At 55.2% G+C, this 21,671-nt stretch overlaps 1 protein-coding gene across 1 annotated transcript in view; it reads left to right on the plus strand.

The window, feature by feature from the left end:
• pik3c2a (phosphatidylinositol-4-phosphate 3-kinase, catalytic subunit type 2 alpha) overlaps positions 1–21,064 on the plus strand; it is a 91,156-nt gene extending 70,092 nt beyond the window's left edge. The window contains exons 25-32 of the mRNA XM_072434469.1: positions 4,631–4,740; positions 6,698–6,905; positions 11,452–11,576; positions 11,684–11,801; positions 13,093–13,171; positions 17,094–17,200; positions 18,985–19,110; positions 20,855–21,064. Of these exons, the coding sequence (XP_072290570.1) occupies positions 4,631–4,740; positions 6,698–6,905; positions 11,452–11,576; positions 11,684–11,801; positions 13,093–13,171; positions 17,094–17,200; positions 18,985–19,110; positions 20,855–21,037 (1,056 nt within the window). The 3' untranslated portion in view covers positions 21,038–21,064. The remainder of the gene's footprint in view (positions 1–4,630; positions 4,741–6,697; positions 6,906–11,451; positions 11,577–11,683; positions 11,802–13,092; positions 13,172–17,093; positions 17,201–18,984; positions 19,111–20,854) is intronic.
• The last annotated feature ends 607 nt before the right edge of the window (positions 21,065–21,671 follow it).

Genomic DNA, 21,671 nt, shown 5'->3' on the forward strand with positions numbered 1-21,671 from the left:
CAGAGCCACAGAGAGAGAGCCACAGAGAGAGAGCCACAGAGAGAGAGCCACAGAGAGAGAGCCACAGAGAGCCAGAGAGCCACAGAGAGCCAGAGCCACAGAGAGAGAGCCACAGAGAGAGAGCCACAGAGAGCCACAGAGAGCCACAGAGAGCCAGAGAGCCACAGAGAGCCACAGAGAGAGAGAGCCAGAGAGACACAGAGAGAGAGCCACAGAGAGAGAGCCACAGAGAGAGAGCCACAGAGAGAGAGCCACAGAGAGCCAGAGAGCCACAGAGAGCCAGAGCCACAGAGAGAGAGCCACAGAGAGCCAGAGAGCCACAGAGAGCCAGAGAGCCACAGAGAGAGAGCCACAGAGAGCCACAGAGAGCCACAGAGAGCCAGAGCCACAGAGAGAGAGCCACAGAGAGAGAGCCACAGAGAGCCAGAGAGCCACAGAGAGCCAGAGCCACAGAGAGAGAGCCACAGAGAGCCACAGAGAGAGAGCCACAGAGAGCCACAGAGAGCCAGAGAGCCACAGAGAGAGAGCCACAGAGAGAGAGCCACAGAGAGAGAGCCACAGAGAGCCAGAGAGCCACAGAGAGCCAGAGAGCCACAGAGAGAGAGCCACAGAGAGCCAGAGAGCCAGAGAGCCACAGAGAGAGCCAGAGAGCCACAGAGAGAGCCAGAGCCACAGAGAGAGCCAGAGCCACAGAGAGAGCCAGAGCCACAGAGAGAGAGCCACAGAGAGAGAGCCACAGAGAGCCAGAGCCACAGAGAGCCAGAGCCACAGAGAGAGAGCCACAGAGAGCCAAAGAGAGAGCCAGAGCCACAGAGAGAGAGCCACAGAGAGAGAGCCACAGAGAGCCACAGAGAGCCAGAGAGCCACAGAGAGCCAGAGCCACAGAGAGAGAGCCACAGAGAGAGAGCCACAGAGAGCCACAGAGAGCCAGAGAGCCACAGAGAGAGAGCCACAGAGAGAGAGCCACAGAGAGAGAGCCACAGAGAGCCAGAGAGCCACAGAGAGCCAGAGAGCCACAGAGAGAGAGCCACAGAGAGCCAGAGAGCCAGAGAGCCACAGAGAGAGCCAGAGAGCCACAGAGAGAGCCAGAGCCACAGAGAGCCAGAGCCACAGAGAGCCAGAGCCACAGAGAGAGAGCCACAGAGAGCCAAAGAGAGAGCCAGAGCCACAGAGAGAGAGCCACAGAGAGAGAGCCACAGAGAGAGAGCCACAGAGAGAGAGCCACAGAGAATCAGAGAGAGAGCCACAGAGAGAGAGCCACAGAGAATCAGAGAGCCACAGAGAGAGCCAGAGCCACAGAGCCAGAGCCACAGAGAGCCAGAGCCACAGAGAGAGAGCCACAGAGAGAGAGCTACAGAGAGCCAGAGAGCCACAGAGAGCCAGAGCCACAGAGAGAGAGCCAGAGAGCCACAGAGAGCCAGAGAGCCACAGAGAGAGAGCCAGAGAGCCACAGAGAGAGAGCCACAGAGAGAGCCACAGAGAGCCAGAGAGCCACAGAGAGCCAGAGAGCCACAGAGAGCCAGAGAGCCACAGAGAGCCAGAGCCACAGAGAGAGCCAGAGCCACAGAGAGAGAGCCACAGAGAGAGAGCCACAGAGCCACAGAGAGCCAGAGAGCCACAGAGAGCCAGAGCCACAGAGAGAGAGCCACAGAGAGCCAGAGAGAGCCAGAGCCACAGAGAGAGCCACAGAGAGAGAGCCACAGAGCCACAGAGAGCCAGAGCCACAGAGAGCCAGAGCCACAGAGAGAGAGCCACAGAGCCACAGAGAGCCAGAGCCACAGAGAGAGAGCCACAGAGAGCCAGAGAGCCACAGAGAGCCAGAGAGCCACAGAGAGAGAGCCAGAGAGCCACAAAGAGAGAGCCACAGAGAGAGAGCCACAGAGAGCCAGAGAGCCACAGAGAGAGAGCCACAGAGAGCCAGAGAGCCACAGCCACAGAGAGAGAGCCACAGAGCCACAGAGAGCCAGAGCCACAGAGAGCCAGAGCCACAGAGAGCCAGAGCCACAGAGAGCCAGAGCCACAGAGAGAGAGCCACAGAGAGCCAGAGAGCCACAGAGAGCCAGAGAGCCAAAGAGAGAGCCAGAGCCACAGAGAGCCAGAGCCACAGAGAGAGCCACAGAGAGAGAGCCACAGAGAGCCAGAGAGCCACAGAGAGCCAGAGCCACAGAGAGCCAGAGCCACAGAGAGAGAGCCACAGAGAGAGAGCCACAGAGAGAGAGCCAGAGAGCCACAGAGAGCCAGAGCCACAGAGAGAGAGCCACAGAGAGAGAGCCACAGAGAGCCACAGAGAGCCAGAGAGCCACAGAGAGAGAGCCAGAGAGCCACAGAGAGAGCCACAGAGAGAGAGCCACAGAGAGCCACAGAGAGCCACAGAGAGCCAGAGAGCCACAGAGAGAGAGCCACAGAGAGCCAGAGAGCCAGAGAGCCACAGAGAGAGCCAGAGCCACAGAGAGAGCCAGAGCCACAGAGAGAGCCAGAGCCACAGAGAGCCAGAGAGCCACAGAGAGCCAGAGCCACAGAGAGAGAGCCACAGAGAGCCACAGAGAGCCACAGAGAGCCAGAGAGCCACAGAGAGCCAGAGCCACAGAGAGCCAGAGCCACAGAGAGAGAGCCACAGAGAGCCAGAGAGCCACAGAGAGCCAGAGAGCCACAGAGAGCCAGAGCCACAGAGAGAGAGCCACAGAGAGAGAGCCACAGAGCCACAGAGAGCCAGAGAGCCACAGAGAGCCAGAGCCACAGAGAGCCAGAGCCACAGAGAGAGAGCCACAGAGCCACAGAGCCACAGAGAGCCAGAGAGCCAGAGAGCCACAGAGAGAGAGCCACAGAGAGAGAGCCAGAGAGCCAGAGAGCCAGAGAGCCACAGAGAGCCACAGAGAGCCAGAGAGCCAGAGAGCCACAGAGAGAGAGCCACAGAGAGAGCCAGAGAGCCACAGAGAGAGCCAGAGCCACAGAGAGAGCCAGAGCCAGAGAGCCACAGAGAGCCAGAGCCACAGAGAGCCAGAGCCACAGAGAGAGAGCCACAGAGAGCCACAGAGAGCCAGAGAGCCAAAGAGAGAGCCAGAGCCACAGAGAGAGAGCCCCAGAGAGCCAGAGAGCCACAGAGAGAGAGCCCCAGAGAGCCAGAGAGCCACAGAGAGCCAGAGCCACAGAGAGAGAGCCACAGAGAGAGAGCCACAGAGAGAGAGCCACAGAGAGAGAGCCACAGAGAATCAGAGAGAGAGCCACAGAGAGAGAGCCACAGAGAATCAGAGAGCCACAGAGAGAGCCAGAGCCACAGAGAGAGCCACAGAGAGAGAGCCACAGAGCCACAGAGAGCCAGAGCCACAGAGAGCCAGAGCCACAGAGAGCCAGAGCCACAGAGAGAGAGCCACAGAGAGAGAGCCACAGAGAGCCAGAGAGCCACAGAGAGCCAGAGCCACAGAGAGAGAGCCACAGAGAGAGAGCCACAGAGAGCCACAGAGAGAGAGCCACAGAGAGCCAGAGAGCCACAGAGAGAGAGCCAGAGAGCCACAGAGAGAGCCAGAGCCACAGAGAGAGCCAGAGCCACAGAGAGAGCCAGAGCCACAGAGAGAGAGCCACAGAGAGAGAGAGCCACAGAGAGAGAGAGCCACAGAGAGAGAGAGCCACAGAGCCACAGAGAGCCAGAGCCACAGAGAGCCAGAGCCACAGAGAGAGAGCCACAGAGAGCCACAGAGAGCCACAGAGAGCCACAGAGAGCCAGAGAGCCACAGAGAGCCAGAGAGCCACAGAGAGCCAGAGAGCCAAAGAGAGAGCCAGAGAGCTAAAGAGAGCCAGAGAGCTAAAGAGAGCCAGAGCCACAGAGAGCCAGAGAGCCACAGAGAGAGAGCCACAGAGAGAGAGCCACAGAGAGAGAGCCACAGAGAGCCACAGAGCCACAGAGAGCCAGAGAGCCACAGAGAGCCAGAGCCACAGAGAGAGAGCCACAGAGAGAGCCAGAGCCACAGAGAGAGAGCCACAGAGAGAGAGCCACAGAGCCACAGAGAGCCACAGAGAGCCAGAGCCACAGAGAGCCAGAGCCACAGAGAGCGAGCCACAGAGAGCCACAGAGAGCCAGAGAGCCAAAGAGAGAGCCAGAGCCACAGAGAGCCAGAGCCACAGAGAGCAAGAGCCACAGAGAGCAAGAGCCACAGAGAGAGAGCCACAGAGAGAGAGCCACAGAGAGAGAGCCACAGAGCCACAGAGAGCCAGAGCCACAGAGAGAGAGCCACAGAGAGAGAGCCACAGAGAGAGAGCCACAGAGAATCAGAGAGAGAGCCACAGAGAATCAGAGAGCCACAGAGAGAGAGCCAGAGAGCCACAGAGAGACCCACAGAAAAAGAGCCAGAGAGAGAGCCACAGAGAGAGCCAGAGAGAGAGCCACAGAGAGAGAGCCACAGAGAGAGCCAGAGAGAGCCACAGAGAGAGCCAGAGAGAGAGAGCCACAGAGAGCGAGCCACAGAGCCACAGAGTGAGAGCCAGAGTGAGAGCCAGAGTGAGAGCCAGAGTGAGAGCCAGAGTGAGAGCCAGAGTGAGAGCCAGAGTGAGAGCCAGAGAGAGAGCCAGAGTGAGAGCCAGAGAGAGAGCCAGAGTGAGCGTGAGCCGTAGTGTGACTGGCTCCTTGTGTCCTCAGATGACCTGCTCGGGGCTCCCGGAGCTGACTGGCCCTCAGGACCTGAAGTACGTTTGTGACGCTCTTCAGCCGAACAACAGCGACGCAGAAGCCACCATCTTCTTCACCAGGTCAGAGCATGTGTCCATGTGGTCACCGTGGTAACAGGTCAGAGCAAGTGTCATGTGGTCACCGTGGTAACCAGATCAGAGCACGTGTCATGTGGTCACCGTGGTAACAGGTCAGAGCAAGTGTCCATGTGGTCACCGTGGTAACCAGGTCAGAGCATGTGTCCATGTGGTCACCGTGGTAACAGGTCAGAGCAAGTGTCATGTGGTCACCGTGGTAACAGGTCAGAGCAAGTGTCATGTGGTCACCGTGGTAACCAGGTCAGAGCATGTGTCCATGTGGTCACCGTGGTAACAGGTCAGAGCAAGTGTCATGTGGTCACCGTGGTAACCAGGTCAGAGCATGTGTCATGTGGTCACCGTGGTAACCAGGTCAGAGCATGTGTCCATGTGGTCACCGTGGTAACAGGTCAGAGCAAGTGTCATGTGGTCACCGTGGTAACCAGGTCAGAGCATGTGTCATGTGGTCACCGTGGTAACCAGGTCAGAGCATGTGTCATGTGGTCACCGTGGTAACAGGTCAGAGCAAGTGTCCATGTGGTCACCATGGTAACAGGTCAGAGCACATGTCCATGTGGTCACCGTGGTAACCAGGTCAGAGCATGTGTCATGTGGTCACTGTGGTAACCAGGTCAGAGCACGTGTCATGTGGTCACCGTGGCAACCAGGTCAGAGCATGTGTCATGTGGTCACCGTGGTAACCAGGTCAGAGCATGTGTCATGTGGTCACCGTGGTAACCAGGTCAGAGCATGTGTCCATGTGGTCACCGTGGTAACCAGGTCAGAGCATGTGTCATGTGGTCACCGTGGTAACCAGGTCAGAGCATGTGTCCATGTGGTCACCGTGGTAACCAGGTCAGAGCACGTGTCATGTGGTCACCGTGGTAACCAGGTCAGAGCAAGTGTCATGTGGTCACCGTGGTAACCAGGTCAGAGCATGTGTCATGTGGTCACCGTGGTAACCAGGTCAGAGCATGTGTCCATGTGGTCACCGTGGTAACCAGGTCAGAGCATGTGTCATGTGGTCACCGTGGTAACCAGGTCAGAGCATGTGTCCATGTGGTCACCGTGGTAACCAGGTCAGAGCATGTGTCATGTGGTCACCGTGGTAACCAGGTCAGAGCATGTGTCCATGTGGTCACCGTGGTAACCAGGTCAGAGCATGTGTCATGTGGTCACCGTGGTAACCAGGTCAGAGCATGTGTCCATGTGGTCACCGTGGTAACCAGGTCAGAGCAAGTGTCATGTGGTCACCGTGGTAACCAGGTCAGAGCATGTGTCATGTGGTCACCGTGGTAACCAGGTCAGAGCATGTGTCCATGTGGTCACCGTGGTAACCAGGTCAGAGCATGTGTCATGTGGTCACCGTGGTAACCAGGTCAGAGCAAGTGTCATGTGGTCACCGTGGTAACAGGTCAGAGCAAGTGTCATGTGGTCACCGTGGTAACCAGGTCAGAGCACGTGTCATGTGGTCACCCTGGTAACCAGGTCAGAGCATGTGTCATGTGGTCACCGTGGTAACCAGGTCAGAGCACGTGTCCATGTGGTCACTGTGGTAACCAGGTCAGAGCACGTGTCATGTGGTCACCGTGGTAACCAGGTCAGAGCATGTGTCATGTGGTCACCGTGGTAACCAGGTCAGAGCACGTGTCCATGTGGTCACCGTGGTAACCAGGTCAGAGCATGTGTCATGTGGTCACCGTGGTAACCAGGTCAGAGCACGTGTCATGTGGTCACCGTGGTAACCAGGTCAGAGCATGTGTCATGTGGTCACCGTGGTAACCAGGTCAGAGCACGTGTCCATGTGGTCACCGTGGTAACCAGGTCAGAGCACGTGTCCATGTGGTCACCGTGGTAACCAGGTCAGAACTTGTGTCACTGTGTCCATGTCTACAGTTAAGTACGGCTCATGTAGTAACCGTGGTAACCGTGGTAACTATGGTGACGTCTTGTGTCTCAGGCTGATCGAGTCGAGTCTGGGCAGCGTCGCCACAAAGTTTAACTTCTTCATCCATAACCTGGCACAGCTGCGTTTCTCTGGGCTCCCGACCAACGACGAGCCCATTCTGTCCTTCTGCCCCAAGACCTACAGCCTGAAGCAGGACGGGCGCCTGCAGCACGCCACCATCTTCTCCTTCCAGAAGAGATACAGCCCCGACAAGCACTATGTACGTGTCATGTGACCATCATGTGCCCCCACACGCATCATGTGACACGACAAGCACTATACATGTGTGTCATTACCATCATGTGCCCCGACATATAAAATGTGACCCGACACGCATCATGTGACCCGACTCGCAACATGTGACCCGACACGCATCATTTGACCCGACACGCAACCTGTGACCCGACACGCATCATGTGACCCAACACGCAACATGTGACACGACACGCAACATGTGACCCAACACGCAACATGTGACCCGACACGCAACATGTGACCCGACACGCATCATGTGACCCGACACGCATCATGTGACCCGACACGCATCATGTGACACAACACGCAACATGTGACACGACACGCAACATGTGACACGACAAGCACTATATATGTGTGTCATATTACCATCATGTGCCCCGACATATAAAATGTGACCCGACTCGCAACATGTGACCCGACACGCATCATTTGACCCGACACGCAACCTGTGACCCGACACGCATCATGTGACCCAACACGCAACATGTGACACGACACGCAACATGTGACCCAACACGCAACATGTGACCCGACACGCAACATGTGACCCGACACGCATCATGTGACCCGACACGCATCATGTGACCCGACACGCATCATGTGACACAACACGCAACATGTGACACGACACGCAACATGTGACACGACAAGCACTATATATGTGTGTCATATTACCATCATGTGCCCCGACATATAAAATGTGACCCGACACGCATCATGTGACCCGACACGCATCATGTGACCCGACACGCATCATGTGACCCGACACGCATCATTTGACCCGACACGCAACCTGTGACCCGACACGCATCATGTGACCCAACACGCAACATGTGACACGACACGCAACATGTGACCCAACACGCAACATGTGACCCGACACGCAACATGTGACCCGACACGCATCATGTGACCCGACACGCAACATGTGACCCGACACGCAACATGTGACCCGACACGCAACATGTGACCCGACACGCATCATGTGACCCGACACGCATCATGTGACACAACACGCAACATGTGACACAACACGCAACATGTGACACGACAAGCACTATATATGTGTGTCATATTACCATCATGTGCCCCGACATATAAAATGTGACCCGACACGCATCATGTGACCCAACACGCAACATGTGACACGACACGCAACATGTGACCCAACACGCAACATGTGACCCGACACGCAACATGTGACCCGACACGCATCATGTGACCCGACACGCAACATGTGACCCGACACGCAACATGTGACCCGACACGCAACATGTGACACAACACGCAACATGTGACACGACAAGCACTATACATGTGTGTCATTACCATCATGTGCCCCGACATATAAAATGTGACCCGACACGCATCATGTGACCTGTTGTGTCACATGTTTCGTCACATGTTTCGTCACATGTTGTGTCACATGTTGTGTCACATGTTGTGTCACATGTTGTGTCACATGTTGTGTCACATGTTGTGTCACACGTTGTGTCACACGCTGTGTCACATGCTGTGTCACATGTTGTGTCACATGTTTCGTCACATGTTGTGTCACATGTTGTGTCACATGTTGTGTCACATGCTGTGTCACATGTTGTGTCACATGTTGTATCACATGTTGTGTCACATGTTGTGTCACATGCTGTGTCACATGCTGTGTCACATGCTGTGTCACATGCTGTGTCACATGCTGTGTCACATGTTGTGTCACATGTTTTGTCACATGTTGTGTCACATGTTTCGTCACATGTTGTGTCACATGTTGTGTCACATGTTGTGTCACATGTTTCGTCACATGTTGTGTCACATGTTGTGTCACATGTTGTGTCACATGCTGTGTCACATGTTGTGTCACATGTTGTGTCACATGCTGTGTCACATGCTGTGTCACATGTTGTGTCACATGTTTCGTCACATGTTGTGTCACATGCTGTGTCACATGTTGTGTCACATGCTGTGTCACATGTTGTGTCACATGCTGTGTCACATGTTGTGTCACATGTTGTGTCACATGTTGTGTCACATGCTGTGTCACATGCTGTGTCACATGTTGTGTCACATGCTGTGTCACATGCTGTGTCACACGTTGTGTCACACGTGTCACATGTTGTGTCACATGTTTGTTCACATGTTTCGTCACATGCTGTGTCACATGCTGTGTCACATGCTGTGTCACATGTTGTGTCACATGTTTCGTCACATGTTGTGTCACATGCTGTGTCACATGTTCTGTCACATGCTGTGTCACATGTTGTGTCACATGCTGTGTCACATGTTGTGTCACATGTTTCGTCACATGTTGTGTCACATGTTGTGTCACATGTTGTGTCACATGTTGTGTCACATGTTGTGTCACATGTTGTGTCACATGTTGTGTCACATGTTGTGTCACATGCTGTGTCACATGTTTCGCCACATGTTGTGTCACATGTTTCGTCACATGTTTCGTCACATGTTTGTTCACATGTTTCGTCACATGTTGTGTCACATGTTGTGTCACATGTTGTGTCACATGTTTGTTCACATGTTTCGTCACATGTTGTGTCACATGTTTCGTCACATGTTGTGTCACATGTTGTGTCACATGTTGTGTCACATGCTGTGTCACATGTTGTGTCACATGTTGTGTCACATGCTGTGTCACATGTTGTGTCACATGTTTCGTCACATGTTGTGTCACATGTTGTGTCACATGTTGTGTCACATGTTGTGTCACATGTTGTGTCACATGTTTGTTCACATGTTTCGTCACACGTTGTGTCACATGTTTGTTCACATGTTTCGTCACATGTTTGTTCACATGTTTCGTCACATGTTGTGTCACACGTTGTGTCACACGCTGTGTCACACGCTGTGTCACATGTTGTGTCACATGTTTCGTCACATGTTGTGTCACATGTTGTGTCACATGTTGTGTCACATGTTGTGTCACATGTTGTGTCACATGTTGTGTCACATGTTGTGTCACATGCTGTGTCACATGCTGTGTCACATGCTGTGTCACATGCTGTGTCACATGTTTTGTCACATGTTGTGTCACATGTTTTGTCACATGTTGTGTCACATGTTTCGTCACATGTTGTGTCACATGTTGTGTCACATGTTGTGTCACATGTTTCGTCACATGTTGTGTCACATGTTGTGTCACATGTTGTGTCACATGTTGTGTCACATGCTGTGTCACATGCTGTGTCACATGTTGTGTCACATGTTTCGTCACATGTTGTGTCACATGTTGTGTCACATGCTGTGTCACATGTTGTGTCACATGTTGTGTCACATGTTCTGTCACATGCTGTGTCACATGCTGTGTCACATGCTGTGTCACATGTTGTGTCACATGCTGTGTCACATGCTGTGTCACATGTTGTGTCACATGTTGTGTCACATGCTGTGTCACATGTTGTGTCACATGCTGTGTCACATGCTGTGTCACATGTTGTGTCACATGTTGTGTCACATGCTGTGTCACATGCTGTGTCACATGTTGTGTCACATGTTGTGTCACATGCTGTGTCACATGCTGTGTCACATGCTGTGTCACATGCTGTGTCACATGCTGTGTCACATGCTGTGTCACATGCTGTGTCACATGTTGTGTCACATGCTGTGTCACATGTTGTGTCACATGTTTCGTCACATGTTGTGTCACATGTTGTGTCACATGTTGTGTCACATGCTGTGTCACATGTTTCGCCACATGTTGTGTCACATGTTTCGTCACATGTTTCGTCACATGTTTGTTCACATGTTTCGTCACATGTTGTGTCACATGTTGTGTCACATGTTGTGTCACATGTTTGTTCACATGTTTCGTCACATGTTGTGTCACATGTTTCGTCACATGTTGTGTCACATGTTGTGTCACATGTTGTGTCACATGCTGTGTCACATGTTGTGTCACATGTTGTGTCACATGCTGTGTCACATGTTGTGTCACATGTTTCGTCACATGTTGTGTCACATGTTGTGTCACATGTTGTGTCACATGTTGTGTCACATGTTGTGTCACATGTTTGTTCACATGTTTCGTCACACGTTGTGTCACATGTTTGTTCACATGTTTCGTCACATGTTTGTTCACATGTTTCGTCACATGTTGTGTCACACGTTGTGTCACACGCTGTGTCACATGCTGTGTCACATGTTGTGTCACATGTTTCGTCACATGTTGTGTCACATGTTGTGTCACATGTTGTGTCACATGTTGTGTCACATGTTGTGTCACATGTTGTGTCACACGCTGTGTCACACGCTGTGTCACACGCTGTGTCACACGCTGTGTCACACGCTGTGTCACACGCTGTGTCACACGCTGTGTCACACGCTGTGTCACACGCTGTGTCACACGTTGTGTCACACGCTGTGTCACACGTTGTGTCACACGCTGTGTCACACGCTGTGTCACACGCTGTGTCACACGCTGTGTCACACGTTGTGTCACATGCTGTGTCACATGCTGTGTCACATGTTGTGTCACATGTTGTGTCACATGTTGTCCTCAGACGTACGCGGTCAGGATCCTCAGGGACGGTCAGGCGGAGCCGCAGTTCATCTTCAGAACGTTTGATGACTTTCAGGAGCTTCACACCAAACTGACTGTTCTTTTCCCGCTCTGGAAACTGCCCAGGTACAAATACTAAAAGTACTACATATACTACTACTTTTACCACCTACATTACTACAGCAAACGCTACAGAAAATACTTCAATACCTTTAAAACTCTTTATTGTTCAGTTTTCCAAATAAAATGGTTCTTGGTCGCACTCACGTTAAAGAAGTAGCAGCAAAGCGAAAACTGGAGCTGAACAACTACGTCCACAACCTGCTGCGGAGCTCCACCGAGGTCACACAGGTGAGGTCACACAGGTGAGGTCACACAGGTGAGGTCAGAGGTCACACAGGTGAGGTCACACAGGTGAGGTCACACAGGTGAGGTCAGAGGTCACACAGGTGAGGTCAGAGGTCACACAGGTGAGGTCACACAGGTGAGGTCACACAGGTGAGGTCAGAGGTCACACAGGTGAGGTCACACAGGTGAGGTCACACAGGTGAGGTCACACAGGTGAGGTCAGAGGTCACATAGGCGAGGTCACACAGGTGAGGTCAGAGGTCACACAGGTGAGGTCAGACAGGTGAGGTCAGAGGTCACACAGGTGAGGTCAGAGGTCACACAGGTGAGGTCAGAGGTCACATAGGCGAGGTCACACAGGTGAGGTCAGAGGTCACACAGGTGAGGTCACACAGGTGAGGTCACACAGGTGAGGTCACACAGGTGAGGTCAGAGGTCACACAGGTGAGGTCAGAGGTCACACAGGTGAGGTCACACAGGTGAGGTCACACAGGTGAGGTCACACAGGTGAGGTCAGAGGTCACATAGGCGAGGTCACACAGGTGAGGTCAGAGGTCACACAGGTGAGGTCAGACAGGTGAGGTCAGAGGTCAGACAGGTGAGGTCAGAGGTCACACAGGTGAGGTCAGAGGTCACATAGGCGAGGTCACACAGGTGAGGTCAGAGGTCACACAGGTGAGGTCAGACAGGTGAGGTCAGAGGTCACACAGGTGAGGTCAGAGGTCACACAGGTGAGGTCAGAGGTCACACAGGTGAGGTCAGAGGTCACACAGGTGAGTTCAGAGGTCACACAGGCGACCTGTGTGGAGGTGTTTTCCATCACGTCCGGTGCATGAAAACAATTATTATTGTATTTTTTCACAATTTTCTTATTCAGTCACACAGTAAAGGTGTCTAAAGTTTTGTAAAAGGTACGAAAAGAGGCGCGTACAGGTGCGTAAAGCAGGTGCGTAAAGCAGGTGCGTAAAGCAGGTGCGTAAAGCAGGTGCGTAAAGCAGGTGCGTAAAGCAGGTGCGTAAAGCAGGTGTGTAAAGGCGCGCTCAGGTGCGTAAAGGCGCGCTCAGGTGCGTAAAGGCGCGCTCAGGTGCGTAAAGGCGCGCACAGGTGCGTAAAGGCGCGCACAGGTGCGTAAAGGCGCGCACAGGTGCGTAAAGGCGCGCACAGGTGCGTAAAGGCGCGCACAGGTGCGTAAAGGCGCGCACAGGTGCGTAAAGGCGCGCACAGGTGCGTAAAGGCGCGCACAGGTGCGTAAAGGCGCGCACAGGTGCGTAAAGGGTCATGTGTCTCTCCTCAGTGTGATCTGGTCTACACTTTCTTCCATCCAAACGCTCGAGACGACAAAACCGAAGGAGAGTCTGTGCTCAAGATGCCAAGTACGTTCTCCCGTCTCCTCCTCATGCCTCCTCCTCCTCATGTCTCCTCCTCATGTCTCCTCCTCCTCACGTCTCCTCCTCCTCATGTCTCCTCCTCCTCATGTCTCCTCCTCCTCATGTCTCCTCCTCCTCATGTCTCCTCCTCCTCATGTCTCCTCCTCCCTTCACTTCTCGTCTCCTCCTCCTCATGTCTCCTCCTTCCTTCACTTGCCGTCTCCTCCTCCTCACGTCTCCTCCTCCCTTCTCCTCCTCCTCATGTCTCCTCCTCCTCATGTCTCCTCCTCCCTTCACTTCCCGTCTCCCCCTCCTCATGTCTCCCCCTCCTCCCGTCTCCTCCCGTCTCCTCCTCCCTTCACTTCCCGTCTCCCCCTCCTCATGTCTCCTCCTCCTCCCGTCTCCTCCTCCTCCCGTCTTCTCCTCCCCATGTCTCCTCCTCCCGTCTCCTCCTCCTCATGTCTCCTCCTCCTGTCTCCTCCTCCTCCCGTCTCCTCCTCCCGTCTCCTCCTCCTCATGTCTCCTCCTCCCGTCTCCTCCTCCCCATGTCTCCTCCCCATGTCTCCTCCTGTCTCCTCCTCCCGTCTCCTCCTCCTCCCGTCTCCTCCTCCTCATGTCTCCTCCTCCTCCCGTCTCCTCCTCCCGTCTCCTCCTCCTCATGTCTCCTCCTCCCGTCTCCTCCTCCTCCCGTCTCCTCCTCCTCCCGTCTCCTCCTCCTCCCGTCTCCTCCTCCTCATGTCTCCTCCTCCTCCCGTCTCCTCCTCCCGTCTCCTCCTCCTCCCGTCTCCTCCTCCTCCCGTCTCCTCCTCCCGTCTCCTCCTCCTCCCGTCTCCTCCTCCCGTCTCCTCCTCCTCATGTCTCCTCCTCCTGTCTCCTCCTCCTCCCGTCTCCTCCTCCCTTCTCCTCCTCCTCATGTCTCCTCCTCCTGTCTCCTCCTCCTCCCGTCTCCTCCTCCCGTCTCCTCCTCCTCATGTCTCCTCCTCCTGTCTCCTCCTCCCCATGTCTCCTCCTCCTCCCGTCTCCTCCTCCCCTCTCCTCCTCCCGTCTCCTCCTCCTCATGTCTCCTCCTCCCGTCTCCTCCTCCTCATGTCTCCTCCTCCCGTCTCCTCCTCCTCATGTCTCCTCCTCCTCCCGTCTCCTCCTCCTCATGTCTCCTCCTCCCGTCTCCTCCTCCTCATGTCTCCTCCTCCCGTCTCCTCCTCCTCCCGTCTCCTCCTCCCGTCTCCTCCTCCTCATGTCTCCTCCTCCTCCCGTCTCCTCCTCCCGTCTCCTCCTCCTCATGTCTCCTCCTCCCATCTCCTCCTCCTCATGTCTCCTCCTCCTCCCGTCTCCTCCTCCCGTCTCCTCCTCCTCATGTCTCCTCCTCCCATCTCCTCCTCCTCATGTCTCCTCCTCCTCATGTCTCCTCCTCCTCATGTCTCCTCCTCCCTTCACTTCTCGTCTCCTCCTGCTCATGTCTCCTCCTTCCTTCACTTGCCGTCTCCTCCTCCTCACGTCTCCTCCTCCCTTCTCCTCCTCCTCATGTCTCCTCCTCCTCCCGTCTCCTCCTCCCTTCACTTCCCGTCTCCCCCTCCTCATGTCTCCTCCTCCTCCCGTCTCCTCCTCCTCCCGTCTCCTCCTCCTCCCGTCTTCTCCTCCCCATGTCTCCTCCTCCCGTCTCCTCCTCCTCATGTCTCCTCCTCCTGTCTCCTCCTCCTCCCGTCTCCTCCTCCCGTCTCCTCCTCCTCATGTCTCCTCCTCCCGTCTCCTCCTCCCCATGTCTCCTCCCCATGTCTCCTCCTGTCTCCTCCTCCCGTCTCCTCCTCCTCCCGTCTCCTCCTCCTCATGTCTCCTCCTCCTCCCATCTCCTCCTCCCGTCTCCTCCTCCTCATGTCTCCTCCTCCCGTCTCCTCCTCCTCCCGTCTCCTCCTCCCGTCTCCTCCTCCTCATGTCTCCTCCTCCTGTCTCCTCCTCCTCCCGTCTCCTCCTCCTCATGTCTCCTCCTCCCGTCTCCTCCTCCTCCCGTCTCCTCCTCCCGTCTCCTCCTCCTCATGTCTCCTCCTCCTGTCTCCTCCTCCTCCCGTCTCCTCCTCCTGTCTCCTCCTCCTCATGTCTCCTCCTCCTGTCTCCTCCTCCTCCCGTCTCCTCCTCCCGTCTCCTCCTCCCGTCTCCTCCTCCCGTCTCCTCCTCCTGTCTCCTCCTCCCCATGTCTCCTCCTCCTCCCGTCTCCTCCTCCCCTCTCCTCCTCCCGTCTCCTCCTCCTCATGTCTCCTCCTCCCGTCTCCTCCTCCTCATGTCTCCTCCTCCCGTCTCCTCCTCCTCATGTCTCCTCCTCCTCCCGTCTCCTCCTCCTCATGTCTCCTCCTCCCGTCTCCTCCTCCTCATGTCTCCTCCTCCCGTCTCCTCCTCCTCCCGTCTCCTCCTCCCGTCTCCTCCTCCTCATGTCTCCTCCTCCTCCCGTCTCCTCCTCCCGTCTCCTCCTCCTCATGTCTCCTCCTCCCATCTCCTCCTCCTCATGTCTCCTCCTCCTCCCGTCTCCTCCTCCCGTCTCCTCCTCCTCATGTCTCCTCCTCCCATCTCCTCCTCCTCATGTCTCCTCCTCCTCATGTCTCCTCCTCCTCATGTCTCCTCCTCCCTTCACTTCTCGTCTCCTCCTCCTCATGTCTCCTCCTTCCTTCACTTGCCGTCTCCTCCTCCTCACGTCTCCTCCTCCCTTCTCCTCCTCCTCATGTCTCCTCCTCCTCCCGTCTCCTCCTCCCTTCACTTCCCGTCTCCCCCTCCTCATGTCTCCTCCTCCTCCCGTCTCCTCCTCCTCCCGTCTCCTCCTCCTCCCGTCTTCTCCTCCCCATGTCTCCTCCTCCCGTCTCCTCCTCCTCATGTCTCCTCCTCCTGTCTCCTCCTCCTCCCGTCTCCTCCTCCCGTCTCCTCCTCCTCATGTCTCCTCCTCCCGTCTCCTCCTCCCCATGTCTCCTCCCCATGTCTCCTCCTGTCTCCTCCTCCCGTCTCCTCCTCCTCCCGTCTCCTCCTCCTCATGTCTCCTCCTCCTCCCGTCTCCTCCTCCCGTCTCCTCCTCCTCATGTCTCCTCCTCCCGTCTCCTCCTCCTCCCGTCTCCTCCTCCCGTCTCCTCCTCCTCATGTCTCCTCCTCCTGTCTCCTCCTCCTCCCGTCTCCTCCTCCTCATGTCTCCTCCTCCCGTCTCCTCCTCCTCCCGTCTCCTCCTCCTCCCGTCTCCTCCTCCCGTCTCCTCCTCCTCATGTCTCCTCCTCCTGTCTCCTCCTCCTCCCGTCTCCTCCTCCTGTCTCCTCCTCCTCATGTCTCCTCCTCCTGTCTCCTCCTCCTCCCGTCTCCTCCTCCTCCCGTCTCCTCCTCCTCCTGTCTCCTCCTCCCGTCTCCTCCTCCTCATGTCTCCTCCTCCTCCCGTCTCCTCCTCCCGTCTCCTCCTCCTCATGTCTCCTCCTCCCGTCTCCTCCTCCTCCCGTCTCCTCCTCCCGTCTCCTCCTCCTCATGTCTCCTCCTCCTGTCTCCTCCTCCTCCCGTCTCCTCCTCCTCATGTCTCCTCCTCCCGTCTCCTCCTCCTCCCGTCTCCTCCTCCCGTCTCCTCCTCCTCATGTCTCCTCCTCCTGTCTCCTCCTCCTCCCGTCTCCTCCTCCCGTCTCCTCCTCCTCATGTCTCCTCCTGTCTCCTCCTCCTCCCGTCTCCTCCCGTCTCCTCCTCCCGTCTCCTCCTCCTCCCGTCTCCTCCTCCTCCTGTCTCCTCCTCCTGTCTCCTCCTCCCCATGTCTCCTCCTCCTCCTGTCTCCTCCTCCTGTCTCCTCCTCCCCATGTCTCCTCCTCCTCCCGTCTCCTCCTCCTCATGTCTCCTCCTCCCGTCTCCTCCTCCTCATGTCCCCTCCTCCCGTCCCTCTCCTGTTGGTATGTTCTAAACCTGTCCTCCTCCTGTTCCTCCTCAGGTCCTCCTCTGAGCCCTGTGTCCGGTCGTGTAGAAGGAGAGGTCAAGTTGTCCATCTCGTACAGAAACAGCACGCTCTTCATCATGATCATGCACATCCGAGACCTGGTACAGCTCAGCACGGCTCTCATCATCCCGTCTTTAGCCCGTCTTTAGTCCGTCTTTAGTCCGTCTGTAGCCCGTCTTTAGCCCGTCTTTAGCCCGTCTGTAGCCCGTCTTTAGCCCGTCTTTAGCCCGTCTTTAGCCCGTCTGTAGCCCGTCTTTAGCCCGTCTTTAGCCCGTCTTTAGCCCGTCTTTAGCCCGTCTTTAGCCCGTCTTTAGCCCGTCTTTAGCCCGTCTGTAGCCCGTCTTTAGCCCGTCTTTAGCCCGTCTTTAGCCCGTCTTTAGCCCGTCTGTAGCCCGTCTTTAGCCCGTCTTTAGCCCGTCTTTAGCCCGTCTTTAGCCCGTCTGTAGCCCGTCTGTAGCCCGTCTTTAGCCCGTCTTTAGCCCGTCTTTAGCCCGTCTTTAGCCCGTCTTTAGCCCGTCTTTAGCCCGTCTTTAGCCCGTCTTTAGCCCGTCTGTAGCCCGTCTTTAGCCCGTCTTTAGCCCGTCTTTAGCCCGTCTTTAGCCCGTCTGTAGCCCGTCTTTAGCCCGTCTTTAGTCCGTCTTTAGCCCGTCTGTAGCCCGTCTTTAGCCCGTCTGTAGCCCGTCTTTAGCCCGTCTTTAGCCCGTCTTTAGCCCGTCTGTAGCCCGTCTTTAGCCCGTCTTTAGCCCGTCTTTAGCCCGTCTGTAGCCCGTCTTTAGCCCGTCTTTAGCCCGTCTTTAGCCCGTCTTTAGCCCGTCTGTAGCCCGTCTTTAGCCCGTCTTTAGCCCGTCTTTAGCCCGTCTTTAGCCCGTCTTTAGCCCGTCTTTAGCCCGTCTTTAGCCCGTCTTTAACCCGTCTTTAGCCCGTCTGTAGCCCGTCTTTAGCCCGTCTTTAGCCCGTCTGTAGCCCGTCTTTAGCCCGTCTTTAGCCCGTCTGTAGCCCGTCTTTAGCCCGTCTTTAGCCCGTCTTTAGCCCGTCTTTAGCCCTTCTTTAGCCCGTCTTTAGCCCGTCTGTAGCCCGTCTTTAGCCCGTCTGTAGCCCGTCTTTAACCCGTCTTTAGCCCGTCTTTAGCCCGTCTTTAGCCCGTCTTTAGCCCGTCTTTAGCCCGTCTGTAGCCCGTCTTTAGCCCGTCTTTAGCCCGTCTGTAGCCCGTCTTTAGCCCGTCTTTAGTCCGTCTTTAGCCCGTCTTTAGCCCGTCTGTAGCCCGTCTTTAACCCGTCTTTAGCCCGTCTTTAGCCCGTCTTTAGCCCGTCTTTAGCCCGTCTGTAGCCCGTCTTTAGCCCGTCTTTAGCCCGTCTTTAGCCCGTCTGTAGCCCGTCTTTAGCCCGTCTTTAGCCCGTCTTTAGCCCGTCTGTAGCCCGTCTTTAGCCCGTCTTTAGCCCGTCTGTAGCCCGTCTGTAGCCCGTTTGTAGCCCGTCTTTAGCCCGTCTTTAGCCCGTCTTTAGTCCGTCTGTAGCCCGTCTGTAGCCCGTCTGTAGCCCGTCTGTAGCCCGTCTTTAGCCCGTCTGTAGCCCGTCTGTAGCCCGTCTTTAGCCCGTCTGTAGCCCGTCTTTAGCCCGTGTGTAGCCCGTCTTTAGCCCGTGTGTAGCCCGTCTTTAGCCCGTCTGTAGCCCGTCTTTAGCCCGTCTGTAGCCCGTCTTTAGCCCGTGTGTAGCCCGTCTTTAGCCCGTGTGTAGCCCGTCTTTAGCCCGTCTGTAGCCCGTCTCTAGCCCGTCTCTAGCCCGTCTGTAGCCCGTCTGTAGCCCGTCTTTAGCCCGTCTGTAGCCCGTCTCTAGCCCGTCTCCAGCCCGTCTTTAGCCCGTCTTTAGCCTGTTTTAATTCTGTGCAGGTTTCAGAAGAAGGCTCTGACCCAAATCCATATGTGAAAACGTACCTCCTTCCAGACGCCAACAAGAGCAGCAAACGCAAGACCAAGATCTGCAGGAAAACCAGGAACCCGACCTTCAACGAGATGGTGAGTCTGGATCTGGACCCGCTTTAGACAATCTTTAGTCCAGTTTGACCCTCTTTGGCCCTGTTTGACCCTCTTTAGCCCTGTTTGACCCTCTTTAGACCTGTTTGACCCTCTTTAGCCCTGTTTGACCCTCTTTAGCCCTGTTTGACCCTCTTTAGACCTGTTTGACCCTCTTTAGCCCTGTTTACCCTCTTTAGCCCTGTTTGACCCTCTTTAGCCCTGTTTGTTTAACCCTCTTTAGCCCTGTTTGTTTAACCCTCTTTAGCCCTGTTTGTTTAACCCTCTTTAGCCTTGTTTGACCCTCTTTAGCCCTGTTTGTTTAACCCTCTTTAGCCCTGTTTGTTTAACCCTCTTTAGCCTTGTTTGACCCTCTTTAGCCCAGTTTGACCCTCTTTAGCCTTGTTTAACCCTCTTTAGCCCTGTTTGACCCTCTTTAGCCCAGTTTGACCCTCTTTAGCCTTGTTTAACCCTCTTTAGTCCTGTTTGACCCTCTTTAGCCTTGTTTGACCCTCTTTAGCCCTGTTTGACCCTCTTTAGCCCTGTTTGTTTGACCCTCTTTAGCCCTGTTTGACCCTCTTTAGCCCTGTTTGTTTAACCCTCTTTAGCCTTGTTTGACCCTCTTTAGCCCTGTTTGACCCTCTTTAGCCCTGTTTGTTTAACCCTCTTTAGCCTTGTTTGACCCTCTTTAGCCCTGTTTGACCCTCTTTAGCCTTGTTTGACCCTCTTTAGCCCTGTTTGACCCTCTTTAGCCCTGTTTGTTTGACCCTCTTTAGCCCTGTTTGACCCTCTTTAGCCCTGTTTGTTTGACCCTCTTTAGCCCTGTTTGTTTAACCCTCTTTAGCCTTGTTTGACCCTCTTTAGCCCTGTTTGACCCTCTTTAGCCCTGTTTGTTTAACCCTCTTTAGCCTTGTTTGACCCTCTTTAGCCCTGTTTGACCCTCTTTAGCCTTGTTTGACCCTCTTTAGCCTTGTTTGACCCTCTTTAGCCCTGTTTGACCCTCTTTAGCCCTGTTTGTTTGACCCTCTTTAGCCCTGTTTAACCCTCTTTAGCCTTGTTTGACCCTCTTTAGCCCTGTTTGACCCTCTTTAGCCTTGTTTGACCCTCTTTAGCCTTGTTTGACCCTCTTTAGCCCTGTTTGACCCTCTTTAGCCCTGTTTGTTTGACCCTCTTTAGCCCTGTTTGTTTGACCCTCTTTAGCCCTGTTTGACCCTCTTTAGCCCTGTTTGACCCTCTTTAGCCCTGTTTGTTTAACCCTCTTTAGCCTTGTTTGACCCTCTTTAGCCTTGTTTGACCCTCTTTAGCCCTGTTTGTTTGACCCTCTTTAGCCCTGTTTCCCTCTTTAGCCCTGTTTGACCCTCTTTAGCCCTGTTTGACCCTCTTTAGCCCTGTTTGACCCTCTTTAGCCCTGTTTGTTTGACCCTCTTTAGCCCTGTTTGACCCTCTTTAGCCCTGTTTGACCCTCTTTAGCCCTGTTTGACCCTCTTTAGCCCTGTTTGACCCTCTTTAGCCCTGTTTGTTTGACCCTCTTTAGCCCTGTTTGTTTAACCCTCTTTAGCCTTGTTTGACCCTCTTTAGCCTTGTTTGACCCTCTTTAGCCCTGTTTGACCCTCTTTAGCCCTGTTTGTTTGACCCTCTTTAGCCCTGTTTGACCCTCTTTAGCCCTGTTTGACCCTCTTTAGCCCTGTTTGACCCTCTTTAGCCCTGTTTGACCCTCTTTAGCCCTGTTTGTCCTCTCCTCTTGCAGCTGGTGTACAGTGGGCACAATAAGGAGAGCCTGGCGCTGCGGGAGCTGCAACTGAGCGTGCTCAGTGCAGAGTCTCTGAGGGAGAACTACTTCCTGGGCGGAGTCACGCTGCGGCTCAAAGACTTCGATTTGAGCCAAGAGACGGTCAAGTGGTACAAACTGACCGACGTGCCGCTCTTCTGACCGACGTGCCGCTGTGAGTGATCATGGGCCCCTGTGAGTGACCATGGGGCCCCTGTGAGTGACCATGGGCCCTGTGAGTGACCATGGGGCCCCTGTGAGTGACCATGGGCCCCTGTGAGTGATCATGGGCCCCTGTGAGTGACCATGGGCCCCTGTGAGTGATCATGGGCCCCTGTGAGTGACCATGGGCCCCTGTGAGTGACCATGGGGCATGGGGCCCCTGTGAGTGACCATGGGCCCCTGTGAGTGATCATGGGCCCCTGTGAGTGACCATGGGCCCCTGTGAGTGATCATGGGCCCCTGTGAGTGACCATGGGGCCCCTGTGAGTGACCATGGGGCATGGGGCCCCTGTGAGTGACCATGGGCCCCTGTGAGTGATCATGGGCCCCTGTGAGTGACCATGGGCCCCTGTGAGTGACCATGGGCCCCTGTGAGTGACCATGGGGCCCCTGTGAGTGACCATGGGGCCCCTGTGAGTGACCATGGGGCATGGGGCCCCTGTGAGTGACCATGGGCCCCTGTGAGTGATCATGGGCCCCTGTGAGTGACCATGGGCCCCTGTGAGTGACCATGGGCCCCTGTGAGTGATCAACTTTTACTAAAACAACAAAAACTCAAGAGCAAAAAAGACAA

The sequence above is a fragment of the Eucyclogobius newberryi genome, unplaced genomic scaffold (genome assembly GCF_026437365.1).
Source record: "Eucyclogobius newberryi isolate DKJ021-1_F unplaced genomic scaffold, fEucNew1.0.hap1 SCAF_7, whole genome shotgun sequence".
Classification (NCBI taxonomy): Eukaryota; Metazoa; Chordata; class Actinopteri; order Gobiiformes; family Gobiidae; genus Eucyclogobius; species Eucyclogobius newberryi.